This window comes from Erinaceus europaeus, chromosome 4 (assembly GCF_950295315.1).
Source record: "Erinaceus europaeus chromosome 4, mEriEur2.1, whole genome shotgun sequence".
In the NCBI taxonomy this organism is placed as follows: domain Eukaryota; kingdom Metazoa; phylum Chordata; class Mammalia; order Eulipotyphla; family Erinaceidae; genus Erinaceus; species Erinaceus europaeus.
The window spans coordinates 86,541,408-86,564,199 of NC_080165.1; the positions used below are offsets into that span (position 1 = coordinate 86,541,408).

At 38.0% G+C, this 22,792-nt stretch overlaps 1 protein-coding gene across 1 annotated transcript in view; it reads left to right on the top strand.

Annotated features, from left to right (window-relative positions):
• The window catches only part of LOC103107678 (dystonin), a 552,693-nt gene that overhangs the window by 300,489 nt on the left and 229,412 nt on the right, over window positions 1-22,792 (top strand). Inside the window, 1 exon segment of the mRNA XM_060190003.1 lies at window positions 2,603-2,769. Within this exon segment, the coding sequence (XP_060045986.1) occupies window positions 2,603-2,769 (167 nt within the window).

The window sequence follows — 22,792 nt, forward strand, 5'->3', positions numbered from 1 at the left end:
ATAATTAAAACAGTTATGTGGTGACAATAGGATTTAAACTTACAGAATATGCTAGAAAGCCTTTCTAGCACGATTCTAGGCCAAATATCAGTTGTAGGCCAGGGAAATAGCATAGTGGTTGATGCAATAGACTTGATTGCCTGAATTTTAGAGATCAGAGGTCCCAGGTTCTATCCTTGGCATCACCATAAACAGGAGCTGAACAGTGCTCTGGCCAAATGCAAAAAGCAAACAAAAATCATTCCTAAATAAACTTTATATAGTATATAGGTATTGTGTTCATGCACATAGCTCTTTCCCAGGTTATTGAAAAATTCAGATTTATAGGAAAAATGTTTAAATTTAGATCCATTACTTTACTTTCAAATCTGATCATTTGTAAAATGGCAAGTCTTAGATTCTGACTAAGAGTAGAAGTCCATCAGCACCCTGCCTCTACTGAGAACTGTAAAAAGGATGTTTGTGATTCCTGCCATGGTCTCCAGAGGTAGTGTTAGGTCTTGCCAGGCCTGCTGCAGAGTTTCTACCTCTGGGCTCCTGGGGTTGGCCATGTCCCTGGCCCTTTGGTATCTGGGAAGAATACAAGGCTTCCTGTTTAAGTCTGGTATGGCTGCTTGTAAAAGGTGTTCTTTAGGGAGTTTGGCGGTAGCACAGTGGGTTAAGCACATGTGGTACGAAGCACAAGGACCTGCATAAGGACCCGGGTTCGAGCCCCCAGCTCCTTACCTGCAGGGGAGTCTCACAGGCGGTGAAGCAGGTCTGCAGGTGTCTACCTTTCTCTCCCCCTCTCTGTCTTCCCCTCCTCTCTCCATTTCTCTCTGTCCTAACAACAATGACATCTATAACAACAACAATAAAAAACAACAAGGGGTGGTTTGGGAGGTGGTGCAGTGGGTGGAGCATTGTACTCTCAAGCATGAGGTCCTGAGTTCAATACCCAGCAGCACATGTACCAGAGAGCTCTCTGGGTCTTTCTCTCTCCTCATATATTTCTCATAAATAAATATATAAAATCTTAAAAAAAATAAGGGCAACAAAAAGGGGAAAATAAATAAATATAAAAAAATTTAAAAAGGTGTTCTTTAGGTTTTTATTTATTTACTCTTTTTTTAAAAAAAAATTCTCTGCTTAATAGTAGCCTAACTCTGCCTATTTTGACCTCTGACTTTTGTGTTGTACTTACAGTCCCAAATAAGACTTTATACTGAAAAGAGTCTTAAGCACTATCTGCTTCTCATTTTATAGATGAGGAACTTGACTCATAGACATAAAGTGAATTATTCCAAGCTGTGAGAATAACAGTCAGAGTCAGAAGCCAATCTCATAACTTTAGTGATCACTTTTGCTTCTCATAAAATGGCTTGCATCTTCATGTCTTGCTTCCAGTTTCTTATTTGCTCATCTTGATCTTGACCTGCCACCTGCCTCCATGACTCCCTAGGCTTTGCCACCTGTAACAGTTGTTTGTTAGTGTTAATCTCAGCTTTGGAATTAGTGGGTCATCCTGGGTAAAGACATTTTGTGCTGTAATATCATTACCAGCAGATTGTGCAGATCCCTTCTCAAATATGTTCTTATGAAACTGTAAATCATCTAAATTAGTAATAATGTTTTATTGCTGCTTAGTGGAAGAGATTTTTAGAAACTTATTGAAAACAAAGTATAGGGGGAAATCAGTTGATAGATATTTCATGTTGAACAACATGGGAAAAGACTCATGAGAAATTATATGAAAAGTTAGGCCAAATTGTTATATAATGGAGTTAATAGGAGAGGGTACTATTTAGTTTCTGTCTTTGTTCTTTACACATAACACCTGTTGGATTAAATTCTGCTCTGCAGGTGGCCAGGTAATTTATAGGTTTTACTTTTGATCCTCTTGTACTTGGAGAAACATTTAAGTTGCTTTAACAGATCAAATTTACAAAAGGCAATGGAGAATTTTCAGGGCTATGAAGTTTTGCAATGATAAAAAAAATAAGGTTCTTGGGGTTCAGACTGCTCTAATCTGTTAACCTCCTTTAAACTCAACTCCCTCAAAAAAAAAAACCCTCAATTTTTCCAATGTGTAAAGTGGGGGCAGATGTACTTCCAAATGAAGATAAGAAGTGCATGCATAAGAGGTCCTAAATACATAGTAGGTTTTTCTTTTTATTGTCACCAGGGCATCACTGCTCCAGTCCTGGCCCCACAGAAAGAGATAAAGAATGGAGTGACAGGGGCTTGGTGGTGGCACACTTGCTTAGTACACATGCTACAGTGCGCAAGGTCCTGGGTTCAAGCCCCCAGTTCCCACCTGTAAAGGGAAAGCTTCATGAGTGGTTAAGCAGGGCTGCAGGTTTGTCTCTGTCTCTCTCCCCATTCCCCTCAATTTCTGCCTGTCTCTAATAAAAAATTAATAAAAAAGAATGGAGTGATACACAGGAAGATAACATAGCACAAGAGTTTCTTCCAGAGTTTTGGAGGATGGGCTAGCACCTAAAGCCTGTACATGGCAAAGCAGGTACACATCTGATCAGTTGTCTTGCTGTTTTTACATAGTAGGTTCTTCATGTGAATTAACTTCCTTTCTAATGTTTTAATACTTTCCTATTTCACTTAGATATCTGATATCCATGTTACTGGAGAGTCAGAGGATATGTCTGCAAAAGAGAGATTGCTGCTGTGGACACAGCAGGCAACAGAGGGTTATGCTGGAATACGGTGTGAAAATTTCACTACTTGCTGGAGAGATGGAAAACTGTTTAATGCCATCATTCATAAATACAGGTATGACGTTTGCAAGTCCTTTTTACATGGAGAAGTATAAGGTGCTTTGCTATCATTTCCAAGTCTTAAAACAGTTTTTATTCACATAGAAATTATGTATGTTCTAGGAAGACCATTAGAAAAGATGTGCAAGTTACAATAAAAGCATCATATTCCCCACCAATCAGAGATTGGCTCTCTAATATTAAGTGCATACATACATAAATAATAAATATGTGTTTGGATATTGCAGAGAGTAATTTTGCAGAGTGAATTCTGATATGTAGAATACACCGATAGCTGACCAAAATTGCTTATATAAAGAACTAGTGATCAGCAAGGAAAAGGTTTGAAGATTATGAATAGACTTAGAATTCATGTTTCTAAATTGGTGTCTTGTTACTGGTTAATTTCTTTAATAAGTAAGTGGGTTTAACAGAGTCCTGTTTCTGAGTAATAACAATTCCTAGTGAGGATGAACGTTACATGTATGGTAACATTTAATATAGCACGTGCTGAATGCCAGGATTTATCCTAAGCAGTTTATATACTTATAATCCATCTAAGAGGATATTGTTATTCCCAGTTAACAAATGGAAATTGAGACACAGAATAATTACTTATTTAAAGCCACCAACTACCAAGCAACACACTTGGGACTCAAACCTAGTCACTCTGGCTTTCTAGTTCATGCTTTTATTACTTTATGAGAAGCTAAATTACCAGAATATATATTTTTTTAATTTAAGAAAGTATTAATTAACAAAACCATAGGGTAGGAGGGGTACAACTCCACACAATTCCCACCACCCATTCTCCATATCCCACCCCCTCCCCTGATAGCTTTCCCATTCTCTATCCCTCTGGGAGCATGGACCCAGGGTCGCTGTGGGTTGCAGAAGGTAGAAGGTCTGGCTTCTGTAATTGCTTCCCCGCTGAACATGGGCGTTGACTGGTCGGTCCATACTCCCAGTCTGCCTCTCTCTTTCCCTAGTAGGGTGGGTCTCTGGGGAAGCAGAGCTCCAGGGCACATTGGTGGGGTCTTCAGTCCAGGGAAGTCTGGCTGGCATCCTGATGACATCTGGAACCTGGTGACTGAAAAGAGAGTTAACGTACGAAGCCAAACAAATTGTTGAGCAATCATGGACCCAAAGCTTGGAATAGTGGAGAGGAAGTGTTAGGGGGATACTCATTGCAAACTCTAGTGTACTTCTGCTTTCAGGTATATATTTTGCAGTAGTTTATGGATACGTGTGAACATCTGCTCTCCTCACAGAAACTGGTATATATCTAGGTTTTGGGACTTTGTTAGAAAGTGAACCACCTGAGATGGAATTAGAGTATACTATGAAAGGAAAGGTCTCACCCGAGTAATGGAGTCTCTGGACACAGTCTGAAGTGAAGCATGTTGAGGTGGCAATCGTTGTGTTGGTTAGATTGTGATCGGCAGATGCAATATTATTTGATATGAATTGGGAGAGATACGGGAAAGTGGGCCCTATCCAATGGCTCCAGGACTGGGGGAAGTAGAGGCTCTATAGTGCAGATGTGAGGTTCCTGCTGTCTTAGGGTTCAAAAAGACAATTGATAGTTAATGTTATCATCACATTATTTGGTAATTGGGTTAACTTTGAAAAGTCCTTTTGTTAGGGTTTGCTGTACAGTACCCAGTATCTTGTATATAGCTGTGCTATTGGTTGCTTTTGATCTACTTGGTCTAGGCTTTTGAGAGAGTCTGCATATCAATTACACTGCATATATTGAGAAAAAATTCAGTTTGTGTTTTGAAAAACTTCGAGACATACAATTAATTTTCCCCCTCTTGTATTAATTAACTAGTGATGTATATGACTACATTTTACTAGGAGTGTACTTAAACACCATTCCCACCACCAAAAGATTGTGACCCATCCCTGCCACCCACTCCCACTCCCACCCCCCACTGTCCCAGGAAGCTGCATGTCTACCCCTTACCTCAGGGTTATTACTTTGGTGCCATACTTACAATTTGGTCAGGTCCTGCTTTTAGTTTCCCTTTCAGATCTTCTTCCTCAACTTCTGTTGATGAGTGGGATCATCCCATACTCATCTTTATCTTTCTGACTTAGCTCACTTAACATAATACCTTCTAGCTCCGTCCAAGATGGGTCAGAGAAGGTGGGTTCATTGTTCTTGATAGCTGCATAGTATTCCATTGTGTATATATACCACAGCTTTCTCAGCCACTCATCTGTTGTTGGGCACCTGGGTTGCTTCCAGGTTTTAGCTATTATGAATTGTGTTGCTATGAACATAGGAGTACACACCTCTTTTTGGTTGGGTGTTATGGAGTATTTTTATTGAAGACAATGTAGTTTTAGTTTTGCAAAGATTATAGCATATTTTTGAAGAAGTAAATGTATTACTAAATAAGCCTAAACTGTAAAACAGTAATCTCACTAAAGCAATAAATATATTTGATTATAATGAATATAATTATTGGAATAGCTCATAGTTTGATTGCTTTCTATATTGAGGCATTCTTTTAAGTACTTGTTAATTAGAGAGAAAGGGAGGGAGAGAGAGAGAGAGAGAGAACGAATCAAAGCATTACTCTTCTAGCATATACAATGTCAGGCATCAAACCTGGGACATCATACTTTTCAAGTCAGATGCACTGTCCATTGCAAAAACTCCTACACCATCTTTTAATTATCTTATTGTATTCAAATCTCCCAAGAATTTTACAAAAATGGAACCAATATAGTGCCACCTGTACAGATGAGGTTTACTGAAGTCAGTGCTAATAAGTTGCAGAGCTCAGAGTCTAACTCAAGTTCTGTTTAGCTTGAAATCCAATTTCTCCCTCCTCTTCTTTCTCCTTTCACTTCACTTTTCATACTCCTGATTTTTATTTTAGAAATATTAACATTCACAAAATTATAATTGTCTACATGTCTTCACTCAAGTTACTTCACTAAACACAGCAATAATGTTTTAAAAAACTTGCATTGTGTGGGGGGGTCAGGCACAGCAGGTTAAGCGCACATGGTGCAAAGCTCTAGGACTGGCTTTAGTATTTTGGTTCTAGCCCCTGGCTCCCCACCTGCAGGGGGGGGTCACTTCACAAGCATTAAAGCAGGTCTGTCTATCTTTCTCTCATCCTCTCTGTCTTCCCCATCTCTTTTTATTTCTCTCTGTCCTATCCAATAACGACAACAACAAGGGCAACAAAAATGGAAAATAAAAAGGCCTCCAGGAGCAGTGGATTTGTAGTGCATGCACAGAGCCTCAGCGATAACCCTGGGAAAAAAAAAAACTTACATTGTGAAACAGCATTTTAGTGGCGATAGATATAGATTAATGAATTCAAGATCAACTTACCTAAACTTGTTCAAAATAAAGTACCAGATTGTACTGCATAACAGTGCCAAGAGGGTATAGTGGTTACAGACATTGTGATTATCACACTACATTGCCCATGTAACTTATAACATGAGCCAGCAGAAGGTAGTGTATCTGGATAACTTTGGATGATAAATTCTTAGTGTTTGAAACAAAAAATATTTGAATCATTATATTTATTAGATTGTAATAATGCATTTTTGAAGATCTACTTTGCTTTCTTTGAAATTTTTTTTTTTTAGGTAGAAGCAAAACATTTAGAAATAAAATTATCTTCTAAAATAATTTGTTTTTTAAACAATGGTTTTCAGACATTGTCTCTTCAGTATAAAGGAAGCATTCTAAGTACAAATTGGTATATACATTTTGTGACCTTTCCTTCTACACACTTAAATAAATCATCTTAAATACCAGATATCTTAAATTTCCATGAGAGAGTTGATGTTACAGCGCTTACATTGTTTTAGGGGAGAATCTGTATCATTTGAATGCTGCTTTGAACTTTTTTTTTAAAGAATGATCATGTTAGAATATAAACTAGCTTTCACTTTGAACTGCATTTCCTAGTTTATTTTCTTTTTTATATATTGTATATCAGCTTCCAGTGCTTTAAAGGTTATTTTTTCATGTTTTGTTATATTATCTTCCTCAGAAAAAGAACTTTTATCTGTAGAACTATACTTCTGCATCAAGTTCTCAAGCCTTTATTTCTTTCACTCATTCTTTTTAAATTTTCCTTACTTAAAGAAAAACTGTGAAATTTCCTTCATAAAATGTGTAACAAATAAGATTAAATTACACACACTTCAAGCACTTCAATGCCTTGACAAAAGAGATGTACAAGTGAAAATCATTTTATGTAATTTTTAAAATATTTATTCCCTCTTGTTGCCTTTTTTTAAATTGTTGTAGTTGTTGTTGGATAGGACAGAGAGAAATGGAGAGAGGAGGGGAAGACAGAGAGGGGAGAGAAAGACACCTGCAGACCCCCTTGTGAAGCTACTTCCCTGCAGGTGGCGATCTGGGACTCAAACCGGGATCCTTAAGGTGGTCCTTGTGCTTAACCCACTGTGCAACTGCCCGACTCCCCCAGTTTTTTTTTTTCCTCCAGGGTTATCACTGGGGCTCTGTGCCTGTACCAAGAATCCACTGCTACTGATGGGCATCTTTTTCCCCCAGTGTTGTTGTTGCTGTTATTGTTACTGCTGTTGTTATATAGGATAGAGAGAAATTGAAAGAGGAGAGGAAGACAGATAGGAGAGAAAGACACCTGTTTCCCCATTTGCGAGGTGACCCCACTGCAGATTGGGAGCTTGGGGCTGGAACCGGGATCCTTTTACCTGTCCTGCGTTTTGCTTCATACTTCGTACACTTAGCCCTTTGCACTACTGCCCCCCCCCCCCCAGTTAGTTTTTTTCTTTTTTAACTCCTCCTATCCTATACAAATAAACTACAGTTTTTTTTTTTCATTTCCATTTTTAAAGCCCTTGAGTTCACCATGATCTTTCTGGACAGATAGATCAGGATCTGAAGATATTTCCTGAGGAGAAGCCCTAGGCTTGGCTTCTGGTTATTTTCTTGGCTCCACCACTCTGGGTTTGATTTATATTTACATGACAAATCTAGTCATATGGAATACTTTGTTGAGAGGATTTTGAAAGGAAGTGAGAGCTTAGCAGGAAGGAATCTTACGATTGTTATTTGGGGTGGAAAGAGGGTTTTGCTGCCCCTGTGGAGTAAATTACATGGCTTAGATAGAATCAGAGATTTCCCTGAAGGTTGGAAGGAAAATAATTTGCCATATGAAAATAATGGAGGTATGGTAAGGATGTGGCCCTCCTCAGTTTGAATCCTGATATCATACATGAGCACCATGAATGGCACGAGGGGAGCAACATCAATGCTTGAGTAGTGTTGTGTCTCTTCACTTTCTCCTGCACCTTGCTCACTTAAAAAAAATAGGAGAAACTGGACTGGGGTAACTGCTCAGCTGTATGATTGGGGCTATGGATTTAATTCCAGGCACCACATTAATAAAAGAAAAAAAAAAGACATCCACTGGCATTATTATGCTAAGTGAAAGGGTCAGATGCAGAAGAGAAAAAGCCATATGGCTTCATTTATACACAGTCCATAAAGGAACAAATTAAATGAAAAAAAAAGTGAAAACAAATTATTAGATTGTAAAATTTAAAAACATAATGGCTACCAGAAGGAAAGTGAGAAGGGAAATTGGTAAATTCCGTCAAGATGGTCAACTGCATGCTAATAGATGGCAACTAGATTTGGTAACACACATAATGTAGTATATGTAGATGTCATGTAAGTCTGTATTTTTGATATCTACATAATTTTATAAGCCGTGTTCTGTAAAAAAGGCAAACTTTTATTATTTATAATAAATGATATTAATTAATACATATGGAATTTCTCTAAGATTTTAGCAGTATTGCTCTGAAGTAGAAGCCAAATAATAACCTTCTTTGTATTTTGTATTAATGCACATGTATAGGAATTAGCATTATCTACCACATATTTGCTAGTATTTGAACATAGGGCATGCCTTTTGAAAAAGGTCATATTATTTATTTACCCCTATAAATAGTATTTCAACTAACAATCAAGTTATCCAATTTTTTCCACAGAAAACTTGGTAATACAAAGAAAAACTACTAGGAAAATACTTTTACTTTCAGCAGAAGTATTACATGAAATACTGAGTTGTTGGAAAAGTCATGGTGCATTTTTATATAAAGAAAACATAGATAAAAATGAAGCAGTTGATACAGTTGGGAGATGTTTCACCTAATAGAGCACTCTCCTTGCTATGTGTAAGGTCCTGGCTTATATCCTGGGACCACATGGGAGCACTATGGATGACAATGGGGGTTCTCTAGGGATGGTGAAACAGTGCTGTGATGTCTTTTGTTTGTCTTTGCCTCTCTCCTGCCCACTCTTAAAAAAAGAAGAGAGATGAGAAAAGTGAACCAGGTATATTGCTTAGCATTACTGAACATATCTTGAGACCCTGAACTCATTCCCTAGTATCAGTATAAAAGAAAATTTGTTATAAAGATGATCTATAGATGTAATGCAATAAAAACTATCTGTTCGAGTGAAGACCACTATCATACAGTACATATTCAAGAGGTATATGCAGTATGTTCACCATATTTCAGTTTCTGTTCTATCCAGGGTTGCGTTTGAGAGTATCATAGCTCTGTGAAATAAATACCACTATTTTCATTTATTTAATTTCATTAAACAGCTTTAAAACTGAGGATAAGGATAACTATAGTATTCCTGACACCATGTACCTTTTAAATAATGGAGGCAATTGCTCTGCAGTTTCAACAAAGAAATATAAATACACATACACACCCACACATCAGGACAGATGTGATAGTGAACCTTTTGAGAACTTATATGCAAAAATATGTGAAAACTCTTGATGAGTTTAAGAAGTTACTAAATAAATTATATATATATATATATATATATATATATATATATATATATATATATATATGTATGTTGGTGCACTGCTCAGCTCTGGCTCTTGGTGGTGCTGGAGTTCAAAGAGTAGTATCATACTTATATAGCTGCCACCAAAGATCTTTATAGCTTATTTATTTATTTATTTTATTTAAGAAAGGATAAATTAACAAAACCATAGGGTAGGAGGGGTACAACTTCACACAATTCCCGCCACCCAATCTCCATATCCCATCCCCTCCCCTGATAGCTTTCCCATTCTCTATCCCTCTGGGAGCATGGGCCCAGGGTCATTGTGGGTTGCAGAAGGTGGAGGGTCTGGCTTCTATAATTGCTTCCTCGCTGAACATGGACGTTGACTGGTCGGTTCATACTCCCAGTCTGCCTCTCTCTTTCCCTAGTAGGGTGGGTCTCTGGGGAAGCAGAGCTCCAGGGCACATTGGTGGGGTCTTCAGTCCAGAGAAGCCTGGCCGGCATCCTGATGACATCTGGAACCTGGTGGCTGAAAAGAGAGTTAATATACAAAGCCAAACAAATTGTTGAGCAGTCATGGACCCAAAGGTTGGAATAGTGGAGAGGAAGTGTTGGGGTGGTACTCACTGCATGTTGAGCTGTGCCGTGGAGAAGAGAGAGAGGAGAGCTGGAGCGAAGAGGGAACACAAATCTTTATTTGTGCTGGTACCTCAGAGTTGGGTGAGAGAGAAGCAGGTTGGGCCACGTGGAGGTAGCAAAAATGGCTGCCTCACGCAGCAACCTTTCCTGCTTCTAAACACGAGAGAGGTGTGGAAGAAGGGCTTTTATGGGAGTAGCTCTCGCGAGAATGGGAAGGGGGAGGAGTAACCATAGCACTGCAGCTATTGTGGGGAATAGACAATGCCCTGAGGGCACAACATGGCGCAACAGGTGCTCCGAGAATGTCCCAACTCTCAAGGGAACTAGCAATAGCCTGAGGGGACAACATGGCAGATGTGACTGCATCTGCACAATTTCCCAGCAACTGCAAACTCTAGTGTACTTCTGCTTTCAGGTATATATTTTGCACTAGTTTATGGATACGTGTGAACATATGCTCTCTCTCACAGAATCTGGTCTATATCTAGGCTTTGGGACTTTGTTAGAAAGTGAACAACCTGGGATGGAATTAGAGAATACTATGAAAGGAAGGGTCTCACTCACCCGAGTAATGAGCTGAAGGGTTGTCATTCAACACCTGAAGTCTCTGGACACAGTCTGAAGTGAAGCATGTTGAGGTGGCAATCGTTTCGTTGATTAGGTTGCAACCGGCAGATGCAATATTATTTGATATGAATTGGGAGAGGCATGTGGGAAAGTGGGCCCTATCCTAAGGTTCCAGGACTGGGGGAAATATAGGCTCTATAGTGGAGATGTGAGGTTCCTGCTGTCTTAGGGTTCAAAATGACAATCAATAGTTAATGTTATCATCACATTATTTGGTAATTGGGTTAACTTTGAAAAGTCCTTTTGTTAGGGTTTGCTGTACAGTATCCAGTATCTTGTATATAGCTGTGCCATTGGTTGCTTGTGATCTACTTGGTCTAGGCTTTTGAGAGAGTCCACATATCAAAGACACAGCCTATATATTAAAAAAGACTCAGTCTGTGTTTTAAAAACTTTGAGACTTACAATTAATTTTCCCCCTCTCATATGAATTAACTAGTGATTTATATGACTACACTTTACTAGGAGTGTACATAAACACCATCCCCACCACCAAAAGACTGTGTCCCATACCATCCCCCTACCCCACCCTCCACCAGCCCAGGAAGCTGCATGTCTACCCCTCACCACAGGGTTTTTACTTTGGTGCCCTACTTTCATTAGTGAGATCCTGCTTTTAGTTTCCTTTCTGATCTTCTTTTCAACTTCTGTTGATGAGTGGGATCATCCCATACTCATCTTTATGTTTCTGACTTAGCTCCCTTAACATAATTCCTTCTATCTCTGTCCAAGATGGGTCAGAGAAGGTGGGTTCATTGTTCTTAATAGCTGTATAGTATTCCATTGTGTATATATATACCACACACAGCTTTCTCAGCCACTCATCTGTTGTTGGGCATCTGGGTTACTTCCAGGTTTTAGCTATTATGCATTGTGCTGCTATGAACATAGGAATAGACACACATCTTATTGGTTGGGTGTTATGGAGTCTTTGGGGTATATCCCCAGGAGAGGAATTACTGGGTCATATGGAAGGTCCATGTCTAGCCTTGTGAGAATTCTCCAGACTGCTCTCCACAGAGGATGGACCAGTTTACATTCCCACCAGCAGTGCAAAAGGGTTCCTCTGTCCCCACGGCCTCTCCAGCATTTGTTGCTGCTGTCCTTTTTGATGTATGCCATTCTTACAGGAGTGAGGTGGTATCTTAGTGTTGTCTTAATTTGCATTTCTCTGACAATCAGTGACCTAGAGCAGTTTTTCATATGTTTGTTAGCCTTTTGGATCTCCTCTGAGGTGAATGTTTTGTTCATATCCTCTGCCTATTTTTGGATGGGGTCATTTGCTTTTTTGGTGCTAAGTTTGCTGAGCTCTTTATATATTTTGGTGATTAGTTTCTTGTCTGATGTATGGCATGTGAAGATCTTCTCCCATTTTGTGAGGGGTCTCTTTGTTTGTTTAATAGTTTCTTTGGATGTGCAGAAGATTTTCAATTTGATGTAGTCCCATTGGTTTGTTTCTGCTTTAGTCTTTCTTGCAATTGGGTTTGTTTCACCAAAGATGTCCTTGAGGTTTTAGGTGGGAAAGTGTTTTACCAATGTTTTCCTCTAAGTATTTGGTTGTTTCTGGTCTAACATCAGGTCTTAAGAAGTATGGGTACGAACTGTTTCCTGAATGTTTTGTAGAATTCATTTGTGAAGCCATCTGGTCCAGGACTTTTGTTGTTGGGGAGATTCTTAATAACCGTTTCAATTTCTTTGTCTGTGATTGGTGCATTTAGGTTTTGTAATTCTTCTTGGTTCAGTTTTGGAAGGGCATATGTTTCTAGGAATTCTTCCATTTCTTCCAGATTCTCTAGCTTGGTGGCATATAGTTCTTTATAGAAGTTTTGCATGATTCTCTGGATTTCTGTGGTGTCAGTTGTGATATCTCCTCCATCGTTTACAATTCTATTAATTTGAGTCTTCTCTCTTTTTGTTTGGTGAGTCTGGCAAGGGGGTTGTCAATTTTGTTTAATCTTTCAAAGAACCAACATTTGGCTTCATTGATCTTTTGTATGGTTCTCTTATTTTCTATGTTGTTTATTTATGCTCTAGTTTTAGTGATTTCTGTCCTTCTGGTTGCTTTAGCTTTATAGCTTTTAAGAAAGTAATGAGGGGAAGTCAGGCATCAGTGCAGCGGGTTAAGCCCATGGGGCACAAAGCGCAAGGATCGGCGTAAGGATCCCGGTTCAAGCCCCTGGCTCTCTACCTGCAGGGGAGTCGCTTCACAGGCATTTAAGCAGGTCTACAGGTGTCTTTCTTTCTCCCTCTCTGTCTTCCCCTCCTCTCTTCATTTCTCTCTGTCCTATCCAACAACGACATCAGCAGCAACAACAATAATAACTACAAAAACAATAAAAAACAAGGACAAGAGGGAAAATAAATGTATATTTAAAAAAAGAGAGAGTAATGAGAAAACAATAGTAATTGCTTTAGAATTAGCTATGAAAATAGCAGCTATAGCTTGTGATGTAGTGAGAAAAAAATCTATATATTTAGAGAGCATGAAATCATGTAGCATAAGTAAGAGCCAAATCCTAAGTTAATTATTCTGTAGTGCTAGTATGTCATTTTATCCTAAACATTATGAAGATCTGTATTATGTTGTGGGTAACAAGAATGACAAACTAGGACCTAGATGGTATTGTACTTGCTAGAGTATGCCTGTTACCATGCAGGAGACTTGGGTTCCAGTCCCTGGTCTCCACCTGTAGGGCAGAAACTTTATGAGTGGTGGAGCAGTGCTGCAGGTGTGTCTCTCCCTCTCCCTCTCCTTTTTCTTCTTCTCACTGAAACAGAGTTTTACAGACATTAAGCCCTAGCAGCAATCCTGGTACAAAAATAAATAAATATATATATATATAATGATTAATATGATTTTGTAGAAGAGGTAACAAAAGATAGTTATAGATTTTATTTAAATAGGTTACTAGTAAGTACATACTGTTTTTCTATTTTACTTTGGCAATTCAGTTTTCATTGGAAAAGAATCATATAATAGCAACATATATATCTGTATTGGATTTTATAACTATTTTGATCTTTACTTACTTTATTATTGTCATAAGTGTTGCTAGAACATTGCTTAACTCTGGATATGGTGATGCCAGAGATTGTGCTTGGAACCTCTAAGCTTCAGGCTGGAAGGACTATTACGTAATACACTGTGCTATCTCCTCAGCTCTGTACTTAATTTTTTAAAAGCAAATTAAAATCTTTGGATTGAAATTCACATTTGATAAGTTGTCTAGAATAATAAACTTCACCAGGCCCGTAACTATAGTTTTCAAAAGGACAGGAAAGAAGGTATTTTTGATGGCTATAGTTTTCAAAAGGACAGGAAAGAAGGTATTTTTGATGGATTTAGTTAAATCAATAGGATGTCACAAAAGCACTGGTTAGGGAGTAGTATAAACAAGAGAGAGAATGAAGATGAATGAATCCAGAACCAATAGCCAAGGGATTCTAGTAGAGTACGCTAAACATCTTTGCCTTTTTTTTTTTTTTTTAATTACACTAAATCACCAAAAACTTAAGGTTTGGGGGAGTAAAATTCCTGAGACTTGTACACTTTCTTCAGAGGTAGGTGTTACAGCAGAGGGTTCAGCTGATTGTTAAGAGTGCTCTTAAGAGTGTGTTCAGGCATCATAATAGAAATAATTTGTTTTTCTCTGAGAGAAATAAAATTCTGACTTCAGTTTGTATTTCATTTCTGGGCTTGTCTTTTTTATTGATCTCTCCAATTGGGTATCTCGCCTAGAACATTTTCGAAGGCTAAGTTCCAAAACAGAATACTCAGTATTACTCAATGTGAAACCATATCTGGCTAAACAAGAATAAACATGAATGTGCACCCATAGGCCAGAAAACCCAGAGTAAAATGTGCAACAGGACGAGGCGTAACTAAGGTAGCAATGTGGAAATACAGTCAAGAATGCAGTGTGGATGGAGTATGTGTTTTGAAGAGATATTATGTCTGCTTGTTTTTCCTTGTGCAGTTCTTGGTTTTTATTTATTTTTCAATTTATTTAATTTTCCCGTTTGGGCCCATCACAGTCTCTGCAGATGCATATTTTAAATCTATTACTTGAGTAAGATAATATTTCTGGAATAGTTTGTATTTAATAGTATATCATATTTATGAATTTTATTTTGTATCATTTTCCACAAAGTATCATTTTTTCCTACAAAAATATTTTCTTCACCTAAATATGGGGGGAAAGTTAAGTAGAGGAAGTAAATGAAATGATAATAGATTTTGGATTCAGTTTTTGTTTTGTTTTTGCCCAGAGGATTATTTCTGGGGCTTTGTGCCTGCACTATTTTTTCCCCCATTTTGTTGCCCTTGCTGTTGTCACTATTGTTATTGTTGCCATTGATGATGTTGTTGTTGGATAGGACAGAGAGAAATTGAGAGAGGAGAGGAGACAGAGGGGGAGAGAAAAGTAGACACCTGCAGACCTTCTTCACCGCTTGTGAAGCGACCCCCCATGCAGTTGAGGAGCTGGGGGCTCGAACTGGTATCCTTACACCAGTCCTTGTGCTTTGCACCACATGCGCTTGACCCGCTGGGCTACCGCCCGACCCCCTGGATTCAGTTTTTAAGTACATGTCCTCCAATGACTTTATTTTGCAAATGAATGTCTTACTTTGTGTACATCTAGGTGTAATTCCACCACTCCTGGGCTGACTTCTGTATTTTTTGTTTTGCATATATATAGAGAGAGAGACAGAGAAAGAGTGGAAGATACCATAGCACTGTTCCTTCACCCTCAGAGATCATCTCCCCCTGCCCCTGGTGCTGTGGTACTAAGTTGTGGTACTGTGGTTTGAACCCAGGCTTTTGATTATGTTAATGTGTGAAGCCTACCAGGTGAGCCATCTCCCAGCTCTATTTAGTTTTATCTTAGGGGAGAAGGAGGGTGGTTAGAGAACTACCCAGCTTTGATATACAATGGTGTAGGGGATTGAACTTGGGCTCTCAAGTATGCAAGTCCTGTGCTCTGATACTGTAATATCTTTTCTAAATCCTGGGCATTAATTCTTACGAAAACCAAATACTGTCTTTCATAGCTTGTGTGTCAGTCCTTTGCTATTTAGATATTTTCTAATTAGGCAGTCCATTATTTTGTTCATTTGCATTTTTAATTATTATTTAATGAGAACGTCATTTTCATTATATTATATGCCTAAAGATGCTGAAATTGGGAAGGTTATTCAATAGGGTTTGGCCAGAGTCATTTTTGTTTAATATTGTGTCCTGAAGGTCCGTGACTCAGCCATATGTTTGGATTTAGTCATACTTTATAAGCTAAACTGGATTGGGCTCGTTAAATTAATACAGGGAGGTGGCCCGTTAGGGTTTTAAATGTTCCTATAGGAAGTTGGATAAATGTTGACTAGGAGATTTTTTTTCTTCTTACACCCTATTTTGCCCTTGAGTGGCAGAACCCAGAAGTTTGAGATTGTGTATGTATACATGTTCACACTCTGGTGTGAACTCTGTTTTGTTAAGCACAAACACAGACAGTCCTGACAGTTCTTTTCATTTTAATTTATTTATTTATAAAATGGAAACTGGCAAGACCATAGGATATGAGGGGTACAATTCCCACCACCAGAGATCTGTATCCCATCCCCTCCCCTGATAGCTTTCTTATTCTTTAACCCTGTGAGAGTATAGACCCAGGGTCATTATGGGATGCAGAAGGTGGAAGGTCTGACTTCTGTAATTGCTTCCCCGCTGAATATGGGCATTGACAGGTCGACCCATACTCCCAACCTGTCTTCCTCTTTTTCTAGTGGGGCAGGGCTCTGAGGAAGTGGAGCTCCAGGACACATTGGTGGGGTCGTCTGCCCAGGCAAGTCAGGTTGACATTATGGTAGCATCTGGAACCTGTGGCTGAAAAAGAGAGTGTAAATGCTTTCTAAAACATAATTAAAAGAGGATAGTAATATCTTATTCCTCATTTCTTTTTTTCATATCAGTTCAGTAAATTCACCTTACTAATTTTAACACTGCACAGCATTCTTATTTATAGATGTAACACTTTTTAAGGGCACTTTATTGAATAGACATGATCTTTTTCTATTTTAAGATAATTGAATTTATATGCATCTTTCTATAGATGTGTGGATCTTTCTGTAGAATACAATGGAATTGGGAGGTCAAAGAATATCACATTTAAAATTTTAAACTATACCATAGAATTGTCTGCCCCCAAAGTTGTTTTGATATGTTCCCCATCTACACTGTTTTCTCTACATAATGCCTTTGAGGATGAAATATTTTCTTAGTTTACTTGCTTATTTCCATCTAATAACTTAAATGTGCTCATTTAAAAAAATGTCCCCTTTAACTTTTAAAGTTTGTGTGAGAGTTAAAATAAAATGCTTGTATTTTTCTAAATTTGTTGTGCAAGCTGTTGGTCTAAATAAGTCAATGTTAAGAGCTTAGTGGCAAAAAATGACTAAATAAATTGGCAGATGTCACAGTGATTTTTTTTTAAGTTATAATACCAGATATGTTTTTTTTTTTTTTTTAAAACCAGAGTACTCCTTAGCTCTGGTTTATGGTGGTGTGAAGGATTAAACCTGGGATTTTGGAGCCTCAGGCATGAGAGTCTCTTTGCATAACCATTATCCTATCTACCTTCCCACCTTCTCCATCTATCTTGAAATGTATATGAAAGAATGCCTTATAGTTCCAGAGATGTAGGAGGCATGTTAGTTCCTTTCCCTCCCACTGTATATGACATTTTGATCCACTAGTAATTACACATGTGACAGTAAGGCTCAAAAAAAGACGTGCTTTGCTTTAGAAAAATAAAAAGAACTTCCCTTCCTTTGAAACATGACAGTTTATTTTACTGTGCTTCCCTTCCACTTTCTCTTACATTAAGATTGCTGCTGCATTGCAAGAGCAGCTGGCTTGTGTTCTATCAGTCCATATTTCTTTGTTAGCCTCAATAATTCCATTCTACCATTTGTCTTATTTTTACTTGTTCTAAGATTCTCCTTATGCTATTCTGTAATACAAATGGTTTAATATTTAGTTTTGCTGTGGTAAAAAAAAAACAACAAAACAACAGTTGATCTACCTCCCCACCTTTGTTTTGTTTTAAGTTCTCTAAAATGAAAACAATGAAGGCATTACTTCTCTATCATAATCAATGCTATTCTCTTTATTTGTTGATGTCTATATGGTTATTACATAATTGACTATCCGTTGTGAAATGAGAGTCTTGCTTCATTAGGTACCTTGATTTCTGAGGTTAGTCTTGAAATTTTGCTGTAAGTTTTCTGTAAGCTGTAGTGCATCCCATTCTTGGTTTTTGGCTTATTACTAGAAAGTCATTTTATAGACACTATACAGGAAGAATATTTGAAATGAACTAAAATTGAGAAAAACCAAAATTACCATAATAGATTGGTACTACTTGGAGTTCTTGGCTTGTTTCCTTCAACACTACATGCCCAAATATGAGCATAAAGGAATGTCTGTTCCCTGTTATGAAACTGTGGGTGTGTCTCCAGGATGCTCATAATTACTTGTTGGGGAAGAGAGGAGGACCATAACATAAGACTTTTTTCTTCCCTTGAGAGAGGAGGGGACCAAGGTGAGGTGCTTTTAGAACCAATAGGAACAGTAAGAATATGCTAAGTCTGAACATGATTTAATTCAGTCATCTTCAGGAATTTGTGATGGTAACTGCTCTGCCATCACAGGATAAGTGAGGCATATTTAATTCATATTGTCTGTTCTAATGTAGAGTGATATTAATCAACTTATGTGGCTACTACATGTATCATATACGGTTTGGTGAGTTGTGTTGTGAAATATAAAAGTCATTGTACCAGTGCAACTCATCTTGAGGTAAATGGGTGTTTTTTTTTTTATTTGTTTGTTTAAACTTCAAAAGAATTCCTTTCAGTTTCTCCCAAGTATATGAAAGCTTAAGTAAAGCTATCAGCTTTGTCTGTGCATGTACCCAGACAGTGAAGCACACTGAAGAAGGTTACATTTCAGGATAAATTGGTTTTACTGTAACTTTACCTTTACAAGTGGTTTAGACCAGCAGTTCTACTCTTCCTCATACCACCTTTCCTTCCTATTAACTGATGATTTCCACTCCTCCTCTCAGAGAATTATAACAATTCTTTTTTTTTTTTTTTTTTGACATCAGAGCACAGCTCAGCTCTGGTTTATGGTGGGGCTAGAGATTGAACCTGGGACCTTTGATTCCTCAGGCATGAAAGTCTTTTTGCATAACCATTATGCTATCTCTCTAGCCACTCTCAGAGAATTTTAAAGCCAATAAATGAAAAGTTTCTTCCTGTTACCAGTGATACAAACCAACCTTCATTTGCACTTATCTTAGCCTTACTTTTCCTGTTTAACAGATAAATGTCTTTCCATGCAGACTATGCCAACCCTCCCCATGTTTTGATTGTTTTGTTTGCCAGCCATTACCTCAGAATCATTCTTTCTTGTATTCAGTTTTTCTCTCGTTTCTCACTGAATCTTAAGCAAGTTGATTAAGCAACAGCAAACTCTCCCATAGCCTCAGGCTTTTTCAGCATATTGCCTTATACCTTATGCCGTATCTTTCCTTCAAGGCCAGTCTTCTCAGAAGAGTTGTTTTTCCTTCCTTCCTTCCTTCCTTCCTTCCTTCCTTCCTTCCTTCCTTCCTTCCTTCCTTTATTATTTATTTATTTAATTTTTACCAGAGCATTGCTCAGCTCTGGCTTATGGTGGTGCACAGGATTGAACCTGGTATTTTTGGAACCTCAGGCATAAGAATCTTCATTATGCTATCTACCCCCACCTCCATTCTTACTCCTCAACCCACTCTAACCTGGCTTCTGGCTACATACATACTCCACCCCACTACTTTGTGTCATGAGTAGCTTAGGTGTAACCAAATCTAGTGGATAAATGTTAGGTCATTTCTTCTCAGTATAGCAAGTCTTCAAAAATGACATTTCATTCGGAGTCTTTTTTTTTTATAGTTTCTTTTTTTAAAGAACCAGTGTACTTAGGATTTATTTCTTGTGATAATACTAAGCATTCTTTTCTTCTCTAAACACTTCTTTTTCTTTTTTTTAAATATTATTATTTTATTTTAATGAGAGAGAGAGAGAAAGACAGAGAGAGAGAGACAGACAAAGATATGCCAGAGCACTGCTCAGCTCTGGCTTATAGTGGTGCTGGGAATTGAACCTGAGACCTCAGAGCCTCAGGTATGAAAATCTTTTGCCTAATCATTATGCTGTCCCCCCACCCCTACTGTTCTTTTTTAAAAAAAATTTATCAGTGATTTAATAATGATTAACAAGATTGTAAGATAACGGGTATATTTCCATACAGTAATTTCAAAGTTCTGTGTCCCATCTCCCCCATTGGAAGCTTACCTATTCTTTATCCCTCTGAGAGTATGGAACAAAATTCTTTATAGGATGCAGAGAGTGGTAGTTCTGACTTCTGTAATTGCTTCTCTACTGGACGTGGATGCTAGCTGGTCATTCCATACTCCCAGGTTGCTTTTATCTTTCCTTAGTGGAGTAGAGCTCTTGGGAGATGAGATTCCAGTATACACTGGTGAGGTCACCTGCCCAGGGAAGCCAGGATGGAATCCTAGTAGCATCTGCAACTTGGTGGTTGAAAGGAGATAAGATATAAAGCAGAACAAATTGTTTAATAAACAGGAACTCAAAAGTAGTAACAGAGCAGATGAAATTAGAGGTCTTCATGTGAGAAACAGCTAGGAAGTCTATTTTCTTTACTGGTGCTAAAATCCCCTGAAGTTTTTCTACTAGTTGCTTCTTTGCAATTATCTTTCTCACACTACCTTGTTCACACAACCTGTTTCAAAGTTGGAATTTTTAAGATTGCCTGTTCAATTTTCTGCCTTATTCTGTGTTGATTTTTGTTCATACCTACACCCTTATGACTAACCAGTGCTGTACAGCTAAGTTCTATAAATCTAACCTTCTTCATGCATCCTGACCTGCACATTTATTCCCTCTGCTTTTTACATTCTTTTTTTTACAAGTCACCATGGCCTCCTACATGAATTCTTTGGGGCACAATAACCTCTTTAAATTTCATTTCCTTCAGACCTCATACCTGGTCATTTAATCTCTTACAATCCTTCTTAATACATTTTAATGGTTTTCCAAAGTTCTTAGAAAAATGTTCCTAAACCTTTAAGAAGTTCATGAGACTGCTTTATCTTGGCCATTGCTATCCAATCAGTTTCATCTTTTACTATCTCCCCCCTTGATTCTGGGCTCTTTGCCCAGCTGCTACTTTTTGTACTCCTTCCTTTTTCCAGGACACAGCACATTTTCCCCCGTCCAGCTGCTCTTACAACAGGGTTTCCTCCTGCTTTACTCTTATGCTCCATATACACTGTGTTTATGTTTAGTACTCTAAGCCAATACACAATATTTATATTCTTAACATATTACTTCCAGGCATATATTAGATGATTATTAAATAATGAGTGAATGGATGAATTGGTTAACTTTTTTTTTGTCTGGAAAAAATTACTTAGAATATCAAAACACCAAGTTAATTGTGTTTGATGGCATTTTCATTATGTTGCCTATATGCCAATAGTGATTCCTTAATAACTTGTGCACATTGCTTTTTTATATTTAGTTTCACAAATTCTTTCACATAAATTCTCTCTTGGCTCTTGGATAAATCAGTTAGGTTCTTCAAACCTTGTGTTAGTAGCCAAATTCCCTTCCTCAACCTCTGCATACATGTCTAGGTTTCTTTCTTCTTTTTCTTTTTCTTTTGTTTTAATTTCATTAGTAATTTAATAAGTTATTAGATAATAGGGTGATAATTCTACTCTTTTCCCACCACCAGAGTTCTGTATCCCCATTCCATTGGAAGCTATAGCCGTTCTCCCAAGGTTGAGCTATTACTTCTACAGCTATCTGTCTATATTTGTATATATATGCCCATTTTTTTTCATGGTCCCATCTTCTCTTCCTTTCCAGATAACCTGCACCTATTACTACTTCTGGATGTCTTTCCATTTTTCTTCTCTTGCCAGGTCCTGATGAGATTGGAGTTCAGAGTACTTTGTTCATCTTCTCCCTATCATTCCCCCCCCCCCCCCGGTAGGAATATGGACCAAAATTCTTTTTTGAGGTGCTAAAGGTGGGACTTCTGGCTTCTGTATTTGTTTCTCTGCTGGACATAGATGTTGGCAGGTCGATCCATACTCCCAGCCTGTTTCTATCTATCTCCCTAGTGGGCTAGGACTCTGGAGAGGTGAGGTTCCAGGACACATTAGTGAGGTGGTCTGCCCGGGGAAGTCAGGGTGGAATCATTTTAGCATCTGCAACTTGGTGGTTGAAATGTGGTAGGATATAAAGCAGGATAAAATGATTGATGAACAAAACCCAAAAAATATAAATAGAGCAGATGAAAATAGGGATCTTATATTGGAAAGAAGTGAGGTGGTCTATTTTAGAAAAGTATGTATTCACAGTTAGTGGAAAGCAGGTTAGGGCTAACTAAGAAGGCACCAGAACCACAAACATGTTACTTTCCCACTCTATATAACCTTTGCTGTCAAATGTATGAATATATTCTTTTAAGTTGTTTGAAAGTTTTTAAATACTGTGTTAGAATATAAATATAGGGCTTACCTTTTTTCCCCTTGTGATATCAGGGACTTTCTCATGCGCAGTTTCACCATTCTAACTGCTTTATTATTAAGAGAGAGAATGAGACAGAAAGAGAGGGAGACACCTCATCACTGGAACATTTCTTGAAGTCATAGTACTTCTCATGTAGTGTCAGACTTCAAACCTGTGCTGTGTGCGTGGCAAGATATTCATTCTTCCTGTGAACTATACCTTGGGCCTAGTCTTTATAAGTATTCAGATCTTTGGTATTAATATAGTCACTTTATTATACAAC